The sequence below is a fragment of the Mercenaria mercenaria genome, chromosome 4 (assembly GCF_021730395.1).
Source record: "Mercenaria mercenaria strain notata chromosome 4, MADL_Memer_1, whole genome shotgun sequence".
NCBI lineage: Eukaryota > Metazoa > Mollusca > Bivalvia > Venerida > Veneridae > Mercenaria > Mercenaria mercenaria.
Genome location: NC_069364.1, coordinates 56682029 through 56693005, shown reverse-complemented (window position 1 = coordinate 56693005; position 10977 = coordinate 56682029). Strand labels below are relative to the sequence as shown.

General features: G+C 35.2%; 1 protein-coding gene and 3 non-coding genes across 4 annotated transcripts; 3 read left to right on the top strand and 1 right to left on the bottom strand.

Annotated features, from left to right (window-relative positions):
• Positions 1-868: 868 nt before the first annotated feature.
• Positions 869-9882, bottom strand: LOC123551808 (N-acylethanolamine-hydrolyzing acid amidase-like). The gene is made up of 10 exons (XM_045341009.2): positions 9373-9882; positions 5728-5822; positions 4437-4506; positions 4107-4233; positions 3726-3816; positions 3356-3435; positions 2782-2954; positions 1959-2021; positions 1284-1379; positions 869-1055 (listed from the first exon to the last, which is right to left on the bottom strand). The coding sequence occupies exons 1-10, from the start codon at positions 9567-9569 to the stop codon at positions 986-988; spliced, it is 1062 nt and encodes a 353-aa protein (XP_045196944.2). The 5' UTR covers positions 9570-9882; the 3' UTR covers positions 869-985.
• On the top strand, positions 6771-6853 carry Trnal-uaa (transfer RNA leucine (anticodon UAA)). Its single transcript has one exon. It is a non-coding gene; the product is annotated as a tRNA-Leu (tRNA).
• On the top strand, positions 7232-7314 carry Trnal-uaa (transfer RNA leucine (anticodon UAA)). The gene has a single exon. It is a non-coding gene; the product is annotated as a tRNA-Leu (tRNA).
• On the top strand, positions 7684-7766 carry Trnal-uaa (transfer RNA leucine (anticodon UAA)). The gene has a single exon. It is a non-coding gene; the product is annotated as a tRNA-Leu (tRNA).
• Positions 9883-10977: the final 1095 nt, after the last annotated feature.

Sequence of the window (10977 nt, the reverse complement as noted above, 5' to 3'; positions counted from 1 at the left end):
TGTACGTAAAGGTTTTTTTTTTCTCAATAAATCAGACCAGCTTAAAAGTAAAGTGTTTGTTTATAAAAGTGTCAACCCTATTGAAACGACAAACTATTTTAGGCTTACAAGACCCCTACAGACACTGAACATGTTTACTTCCCAATTCCTACATTTTATCTTAAGCACCCTTCACGAAAGCATTCGGTTACAATTATTTAACTTTCATTAACCCTCTAACCCTCAGCGCAGACGCCTTATCTGTTATCCTAGTTAGACTACCGCAACTCGTATTCTTTTTTTTGTATGAGTTTTTTTTATTCTTTTTTCCTTCCTATCTTGTCAAAGATGTTATTATGCAAGGAAGAATAAGTTGAATTCTCCGTCTGTTCGGTGCGATTGCTAAATGTATATACTATCTAAAATGGAGTCTAAGACAATGTAATTCCCATGTCCGGTTACCAACAAACCATTTAACAATTTTGTTCTGTCAAGAACATATGTACTATCGTTATGACTGAATAAGGACATTACTAAAGCAACTAACAAATCCATTTTGGGTGATCACTCTCCGAATATGTCCATATATCGAATATATTTGGTCGGAAAATTACGTCTTTATAAGACCAATAGAAATGATGTCAGCATAAAATGCCGTAAACTTTTCTGAAAAGTTTAAATACCGTATTATTAAATTTTAATTTTGACGTGCTATTTTGTCGTCATTTTAAGTTTAAATTTGCTAGTTTGAAATAGGTAATTTAAATTGATCACTTTAAGAATATTAGTTTGGCTAGCTACTATAGTAAATATACAGCTTTAGATTCGAAACTAAAGTAAGTGATTATCTAAAGTAAACGAATTGTCATAAATAACAAAAACAAGTATATCATTTGAATTTCATTTTATCACAGAACTCACTAGTACATATACATTATAAAAATGTCATTTTCATTATCTATAAATAATATTTCTAGTCTCTTCATCCCATGTACATGTAACAGTTCTATATTCTTATCCAGGTCTGCATCAACGACGGCTTTGCTGCAGACATAACAACAGTGTATGTTGTGTGCCTGAAATGGAATTCTATCATTTTAGTATTTATTTTTGTGCTTATACTAACTAATGCACATCATATATAACTAAATACATGTCAAAGAAATGTCCGTTCTGATAAACTTAAGGAATGGTTCAAAGTTCTGGTAGTTTTACAGGTCCCAATCTTGTTATTACTTTGAAAGGTATAAAAGATAGCTGAACGAAAGAAAATCTTACAAAACGCATGTTAAAATATTACTCACGGGTTAAGTACTTTTGGGGTTGACATTACATCGAACAGATTCATCACTGATATGTTTTTCTGTCCTAAAGCTGATATCGCTTTAATTGCTGGTTCCCTGTAAAATAAGTACAAATGTACACTATTTTAGTTATTTTGATTTTATTATATATGAATTGTCTTTTAACAGCCTTATCCATTTATATAACAAAGAAATAAAATACAATTAAGTAACACAAAACCGGGCCGCTACATGGCACTTCAATACAGCTTTTGTGACAGTTAATAACAGCTACAAATAACACCAAGAAAATCAGTACCAGATTCGGTTTTACTTTGTCTGTTTATGAAACCTAGCCTGGGAATCCAGTCTGACAATTTCTAACTTTTTTAATACCAGCAAGTTGATAATATCAGAAACTCGATGTATGCCAATTAACACTAATTAGCGCAAATTAAGTGATCTTTAATACATAGGTATTAGGTATGATTTGTTCTGACAAAGCACAAATATTATCAACGGCTTCCCAGGCTATATGAAACCTTAATAACTATTCAACAGAATAAAATTTTATAAAGTATTCTAGACTGTAAATGGAAGCAGTAAATGTTGTTGATATTGTCCTTTATATTTGAAACGTCATTAGCGTCTAAAGCATCCTTTTTTATCAGGTACTCAACAGTGCCGATAATTTACCTTCTGTTATCGCTCGGTGGTGGTGTGGTCCAGTGGTCATAATTGGTTTCTACTAGGAACCATCTAGAATAAAAATGTACAGACGTTATATCTAACATTGTATTCCAGATACACATCAATTTATTTCTTTAAATGCCAAAGAAGAAATACCTCGTTGTTCTCAAACGCGTACATGGTTCCTTATCAAGTCCAAGAATAACTAGGCCACAAGTTGAGCCAGCCCTTTGACCCCTAATTGTGACCTTGATCTTTGAGATAGAGTCTCATTGAGTTGAACATTCAAGCCAAATATAAACGAGCTTGACCTATAACTGTGATCTTGACATTTTGAGATAGCAACCCGGGGTTCGCGCATGACACTCCGTCTTACTGAGGTTAACATTCATGCTGAATATAAACAAGATTCCTCAATGCATGTCAAGGTTATGGGCCGGACAAGATCTGACATGAATTTTTACCTCCAACTGTGACCTTGACCTTTTAGACAGGAACCTGGGGTTCACGCACGACACTCCGTCTCACTGAGTTTAACATTCAGGCCAAATATAAACAAGATTGCTCCATGACTGTCAAAGTTATAGTCCGGACAAACAAATCCGGACGGACGCACGCACAAACGCACATACACCGAAACTATGTCTTCGCTTCCGCAAGCGGACTCGACAAAAAAGATTTTGAAATCTTAGGAATTAATACTGCTGAAATGAACATATAAAAAGTGATATTCCAAGAGAACTAATTACTAATGTCTTAAATAGCAGGTATCTAGAGTCAAGAATGTTACTGTACTTAATATGTTTTGCAAATTAGAAATAATCGAGACCTTCCACTTGCTGGGTCCAGTTTCCAAACATCATCGGGTGCAAGGCGTCCCTTTGTAATGATCGCACCTTCTCCTTCCTTTGCCCCACCCATTATGAAATAAGCATCGGCTGCTGTAGCGGTGTAAGACAGACGGTCCACAGCAGCCGAGAAGTTCCTGTCATAAGCAAGGGCCTGAAATTTATTAAATATGCTCCTAAAATGATGTTAAATTGTACAACTTGTTACCAGGCAAGTTCACACCAAATTTGGACAAGTGAGATAGTAATATATTTGGCAACAAGGTTGGTAATTAATCGAACATACAACAAATATATCCATGAAAAGTCAACAAAAAGATAAGGAAAATACGATAGATTTTGTGGTGTTTCTATTTTGACATTTGCATGTACACTAACTGAAAATGCAATAAACTCGCAGGATCTAAACTGACGTTATTCAGAAAAAATGAAAATGAATTTAAACAAAAAAGCTAAAATGTTCTCTGAAAGAAAAATATATGCACGTTTTTATTTTTTATGTATTATTTTAGGTATGTCCGCTCTAAAAATGGATAAATTGAACTGAAAACATACATCTCTCACAAGAAAAGACACAGGTGACACTTGCTTGTCTAATATTCCGATGACGAGGTTCCATATGATAGAGCCCTGGTCTGAAATGGTATATTCATGTTTGCACATGTATATTTTACAGTAGAAAGTACGTGAGACAAAAATGGTATCAATGAAATAGAACACTTAGATAAAGAGAATACATTATACATAAAAATGACGTATTTTTATTTGGATAGGATAATTTATAACTTATAACAACGACTTGAATCCTTACATTATATTTTAGTAGATATACCAAATACGAGTTGACACCAAAAAGAGTGTTCCATGTCACGTGTAAAAGGCAAAATAGCATTGTAAAAAAACTGGGTAAAATCTAGTATGTTACCTCTTTCATCTACTGTTACGGTAAATACATTGGGTCGTTGTCCCGTAAGAGCTCCCACATACCCAGCATAGGTTATAATACTGTATTCAGTCTGCATATATATGAGACATAATGTTCAGTTTATCATTTTTATAAAACCCGCCTCACTCTTTCTTATACTTAACACTTTGATTAATACAAAATCTTAAATTTCATGGATCATTTAAACTTTTAATCAAATGCTTATTTGATATACTAGTACATGAGCAACAACTAAATATGCGTAACTTAATTTTCAACAAATATATATTTTTACTATCAAAATAAAGTAAAAGTACATAGTTCTTGAAGAAATATTCGAAAATTATGCTGAGCACATTTAAAATTAACCGTTGCACTTACCACGCCCTTTGACTGGAAATCCACAGCTATTGTTATATTTTTTAGAATATCTGTGAAACTGTAATCTAAGTTTCTCGAGTGCCAGATTTGACCATTAGCGTCCTGTGAAATAATACTCGTGCAAAACCTGAACAGAGAAAAATCTCGTAAAAGTGCTTGCCATATGACCTATTAAAATTATGCAGGACCAAATTATATGAGGATAGCAAAATTTTTGCCTTAGTTCAAACCTTATGATATCTGCTTTTGTGACACCCAATATTCAATCAGTCAATGTAATGTATATGGTTTGTAAGCTGCTAATAATCAAATATTTCAATTTATACTTACGCCGAGACGTCATAGATAAGATTTGCCATGACAACATCTCCAACACTGATGTTTAGTGCTGCAGCAAAACCTGAAGAGGTAAGGTCAAGTTCATATTAAACAGATAACCTTGAATTATACAAACGTATTTGGAATAGTGTAATTAATTCCTGGTGATTTTAATCGCATTATGAAATAAAATCTGTAAAAAGATCCTTTGGAATCAAAGAATGCAACCAAGAAGTATAATAGCAGACTCGGTTAGATTGAGTCTGTTCATGACAGGTAATGAAATGTGCAACACTTCTCACGCCCCCTAGCACCGGCTTAAGCGGAACTCTATTACACATATGTTGAATGAACTCCATGATCCCAAAGGACCAGAAAATATAACAACACTGAATCCAAGTACGGGGAGACATTTTACAGCCGCCACACGGCACTTAAAGACGGCTGTTGTAATAGTTAATAAAATCTGTAAAAAGATCCTTTGGAGTCAAAGAACGCAACCAAGAAGAAAGATGAATTAGCTAAAGCTTCACTACTACTACTACTACTACTACTATTTCTACTATTACTACCAAATTCAAATATGAGGTCAATATTGTTGAAAATGATCATCCATTATCATTCAAATATAAGGAAACTATTATACTGGCAAATTGAAAGCTTTTTGTTTTCATGAATTTCCAATAGGGAAGTTTAAAACAGTCACAAGGAATACAGTAATACATGAAACGGATTTTCCCATTGCCGTGTCATTTACTATAATAACATGTTACTGACAGCGTGAAATGACTTCTACGCACACATACATTGTAATAAGTTACAACACCGCTCCATTATTTTTCTAGTTTTCAGCCTTTTTTGTTTACAGCCGAGGCCCAAACATTTTGGGTTCTGAGCACTCTGATTAGCATTCGATTACACCCCCCCCCCCCCCCGCCCACCCACTCTTAAGTTTTTATATATATATTGTTTTGCAATTTAATATCAATGGTTTCTAGATCCTACAATATGTATTTAGATATATATTTAAATATACTGTTTTGACTTAACTGAAAATCCCAATCCCTACTCTACCTAGCTTTTTTAGCTCGAGTCAGATTGACCCCCATAACTGTCTTTCATTGTCAGATAAGGCATGACCATTGATGCAACATATTATAGTCTATGTTACTTTTAAAATATAACAATTCAAGAGCATAACTGAGTGTACAATATCTAACTAAAACGGTTTTTTTTTTTTGCTATAATAGTTTTCCTGATGCAGCCTATGCAATACCAATGTCATATAATACATATAGTATACCTCTCATTTCGCCAGCATATGGTTTTGCTATGTAATAGTCCAGATCCGTAGCTATTAGTTCCACATATGGCAACAGGTCTTCCGGTATGACTGAACTGAAATTATACAATGTAATATTGTTCCGGGCAAATTGTATAATTACTATTTTAGAATACCGGCGATTTAATATCATTAATAATATCTAATAATAATTTCTATTCATTTGTACTTTCAAAAAAGAAAGAGGAAATAAAATATCGCAATTATATTAAGCTAACATTAAATTGAAGATAAGATAATTGAAGATAAAAGGAAGATAACTGACTGAAATGTTTATCTTTCACATCTGAAATATAACATACCGTTTAATACGTTTTTGCCTTTTTTTTAGTGTGTGTGTGTGAGGTGGGGGGGGGGGGGGGGGGGGGGGGAGGAGTTGTTGTTGCTTTGTCGTTGTTGTTTTTTGTTGTTTGTTTGTTTTCTGTAGGGGGCGAGTGGGGGGGGCTATTGTTTCTTTTTGGGGGTAGTTGTTTTTGATTATATTGCTGTTTCGCAAGAACTAATTTTCGCGCTATTGTTCGGTTTCGGGGTCAACGATGTTTTTGTACTTTTAATAATGGAATGGTCTGTTCTTTATGAAGTGTTATTCAGTTCGATAGTGGTTCTCACCTAAATAGTTTAAATGGAAAGTAAATCATGCTGATTTCCTCGATTGGCAGACGAGTCTCAAAGGTCGAATTCAAACTATATTTGAGCCGTGCCATGAGAAAACCAACATAGTGCGTTTGCGACCAGCATGGATCCAGACCAGCCTGCGCATCCGCGCAGTCTGGTCAGGATCCATGCTGTTCGCTAATAAAGCCTATTGGAATTGGAGAAACTGTTAGCGAACAGCATGGATCCTGACCAGACTGCGCGGATGCGCAGGCTGGTCTTGACCCATGCTGGTCACATACCCACTATGTTGGTTTTACCATGGCACGGCTCATTTGTTCATACATGATATCGCTAAAACAATTTCGATTAAAAAATATATTCAACAAGATTCCATTACATAGTACAACAGTACGGTGGCCGAGTTGTTAAGGCGTTGGACTTAAGTTCCAATGGACGAATGTCCGCGTGGGTTCGAACCCCACCTGTACTATTATTTTGAGGCCAACGGGGTAGAAGGGGAAACCAAATGTGTAGCATTTAGAAATAAAGTCGTTACTTATTAAAAGGTATTTTGTTTTCTAACCTTAGCATATGTTAGATACACAAATAGAATGTTTTGGACATCCGCGCAGTCTGGTCAGGATCCATGCTGTTCGCTAATAAAGCCTATTGGAATTGGAGAAACTGTTAACGAACAGCATGGATCCTGACCAGACTGCGCGGATGCACAGGCTGGTCTGGATCCATGCTGGTCACATACCCACTATGTTGGTTTTACCATGGCACGGCTCATTTGTTCATACATGATATCGCTAAAACAATTTCGATTAAAAAATATATTCAACAAGATTCCATTACATAGTACAACAGTACGGTGGCCGAGTGGTTAAGGCGTTGGACTTAAGTTCCAATGGACGAATGTCCGCGTGGGTTCGAACCCCACCTGTACTATTATTTTGAGGCCAACGGGGTAGAAGGGGAAACCAAATGTGTAGCATTTAGAAATAAAGTCGTTACTTATTAAAAGGTATTTTGTTTTCTAACCTTAGCATATGTTAGATACACAAATAGAATGTTTTGGACATCCGCGCAGTCTGGTCAGGATCCATGCTGTTCGCTAATAAAGCCTATTGGAATTGGAGAAACTGTTAGCGAACAGCATGGATCTGACCAACTGCGCGGATGCGCAGGCTGGTCTGGTCCATGCTGGTCACATACCACTATGTTTGTTTTACCATGGCACGGCTCATTTGTTCATCATATGCGCTAAAACATTCGATTAAAAAATATATTCAACAAGATTCCATTACATAGTACAACAGTACGGTGGCCGAGTGGTTAAGGCGTTGGACTTAAGTTCCAATGGACGAATGTCCGCATGGGTTTGAACCCCACCCTTACTATTATTTTGAGGCCAATGGGGTAGAAGGGGAAACCAAATGTGTAGCATTTAGAAATAAAGTCGTTACTTATTAAAAGGTATTTTGTTTTCTAACCTTAGCATATGTTAGATACACAAATAGAATGTTTTGGACATTGTGTTGCACATTTTGCTCTATCTTTGAAAAAAAATACCTATTACTGGTGTTGATGGGGCATTCTCTGGCATTGGCCAAACTCATTCGAAATCTATTATCTAATGAAAATAAAAGTGTTGCAAATAAAAGTTATAAATGTCTTTCATTTAAATCGAATTTCAACCGTATGGGTTAAATTTGCATTGCTTTTGGTCCTATTTTAAGCGCTGTAGATGATGTAGGGGACTACACTTAATATCCATATATCTATGTATTTTTAAAACAATTTAAGGGCAGCTACTAAAGAGATCCTAAAGAAAGATATGAATGCACCACCGCCTTATAATGGTCTATATTTGTCTTAAACTTTATGAAGATCCATCAATGGATTTCTTTGTTATGTGGAAATTTATGAATTGTAAAACAATTAAAGGTCAGTAAGCCTCAAGTTACACAAGTGTTCCCGAACCAATGTCGCGCGTGCATCACCGCCTTGTAGTGATCTACATTTGTGTAAAGTTTCATGAACATCCATAAATAGGTTTCTTAGATACGGTTAAAAGTCCCTAGTTTTACCAAATCAAGGGAAAACTCTGTTTCCAAGAGGGGTTTAACTAAATGTGAGCAAAGATGATGTGCTAATTAATTATTATGTGATGTTTGGTATACTTTTTCAATTAGCATTTTCAATTTCACACAGACGGACGGACACACGCACACACGGAAGAACAGCCGGACGAACAACGCCAAATACACATCCCTCCACCTTCGACGGGAGATATAAAATATCTATGTATAATTCAACGAAATCTGTATGAAATTGCACGACAAGTGTGTGAAAATGGAAGAAACTGAATATAAAAATGCAAGAAATAGCATACAAATAGCTATATGTTGCATATAGAAATACAATAAATTGTTTACACTAGGCTGTATTTTGCAGATTGTTTCAAACGAAGGGAGATGTGGAATTCACTTGTATCTAAATGCCATACCTTAATATTTTTATCGAAATTGCGTATATCGCTAGTAATTGAAAGTATCTTGAAAACAGATGCAAAATCTAACCCTCACCCCTCATCCAAAAATATATAATGAAAATGAAAGCAAGATTACACATTGTGGGAAGTTTATTCAATTGAAAAGGGACGGGGCATCATTTTCTTTAAAGTAAATACCATATTTCAGAGTGTGTTTGGCATGCGCACAACCGGAAATTCAAATCTGAGAAAACAAATTGGTGAATAACAAAATTAGAAAAAACAATTAACAAAACATTGCTTTGGGCTGAGATTTCGCGAATAAAAAAAGATATACGATAGTTTAACCTGAACTAAACTGACTGAAATCAACCAATGTGTATGACGATACTTTTGGCAGACTTTTATTTTGCTTATAAAGCGACTTAACAAGCATACTACAGACACTGACATTTCAGCCCTTTTTATTTTAAAAACATACTAATACTAGTAGCTAAACAGAAACTTCTTACGTTATGACAGAATGAACATCCTTAATCAACTCTTTGTGCTCTATCGCGACCTGCTGCCATCTCTTTTCCGGTGCTACATCAAGATTCACGGCGTATTTCTTCGGGATTTTAGTTCCCGCCGGCGAGCCCTTGGTCGTTGTGAAACTGGCAAATAATAATCCTACCACACAATAATATATCCAACACTCTCGCGCCATGATGGTTAAAGTTGCAAACAATGAATGAGTACCATATACCAAAGTTTGAGATGTGATAAATAATTTATATCATACATAGTCTGCCCTTGATAATTGTTCAATGAGCGATAAGATTTTTCATGTGACTTTAAACAATTGATATCCTATCATAAAGTAAAGTACGCGTGTATGTGAATTTGTGAATGTGTATAAAACAGTTATACTACATCCTCATTTAAATAATGCAGTATATTAAAGACCGCAAATCTTATTGTTCGCGCGAGCTGTACGGAACTGTACGGAACGCTACGGACAACTTTAGTGTAAGATTTCAGTTAGATCCTTTTCACTAATTTAATTTCAAAATGTAATTTATTTACATGTTGTGAACTGTTGAGAGTATCCCAATCATGAAAAAGTACACTATATGTGATTAAAGTTGGGCTAAAATTAGTCATCCTCATTGTTTGCATTTTGTTATCAATTTTGATGAGTGTGTCTGAATTCTATATTTAAAATTACGTAAGAACTTTCTTACAATTCCCCAACAAATCGTTTCTTTCTGTTCAGCATCGTTTTTCAACAGTATTTCAGAAAATTAATGTGCATGATATTAAACTGTATAGGAACAGTATGATTTATTTCCTTAATTATAAAGAAAACTAATAACATACTTAAAACTGATCAGAGTGCATCAATTTAGTTTTGTCAATACGAGTTTCATTTAATTTATCAATAGAATTTGGAAAAAGATGTCACGTACTAATCCACCATCTATACAATCGTTTTAGATATAATCCACACTACACTGATGTGAGTTTGATACAATCCACACTGCACTGGTGTAAGTTTGATACAATCCACACTACACTGATGTGAGTTTGATATAATCCACACTGCACTGATGTGAGTTTGATATAATCAACACTACACTGATGTGAGTTTGATACAATCCACACTGCACTGATGTGAGTTTGATACAATCCACACTACACTGATGAGAGTTTGATACAATCCACACTACACTGATGTGAGTTTGATACAATCCACACTACACTGATGTGAGTTTGATACAATCCACACTACACTGATGTTAGTTTGATACAATCCACACTACACTGATGATAGTTTGATACAATCCACACTACAATGATGTGAGTTTGATACAATCCACACTACACTGATGTTAGTTTGATACAATCCACACTACACCGATGTGAGTTTGATACAATCCACACTACAATGATGTGAATTTGATACAATCCACACTGCACCGATGTGAGTTTGATACAATCCACACTGCACTGATGTAAGTTTGATAAAATCCACACTACACTGATGAAAGTTTGATAAAATCCACACTGCACTGGTGTAAGTCTGATATAATCCACATTACACTGATGGGAGTTTCCTTTCAGTTTCTTCAGAT

Bases quoted from the DNA above. Each gene is read 5' to 3' on its own strand.
- LOC123551808 (XM_045341009.2), bottom strand. From the start codon at position 9,569: ATGGCGCGAGAGTGTTGGATATATTATTGTGTGGTAGGATTATTATTT. The intron at 5,823-9,372 runs GTAAGAAGTTTC...GTATAATTTCAG, and splicing joins GATGTTCATTCTGTCATAAC to TTCAGTCATACCGGAAGACC. The intron at 2,022-2,781 runs GTCTCGATTATT...TTTTTATTCTAG, and splicing joins CTGGACCCAGCAAGTGGAAG to ATGGTTCCTAGTAGAAACCA.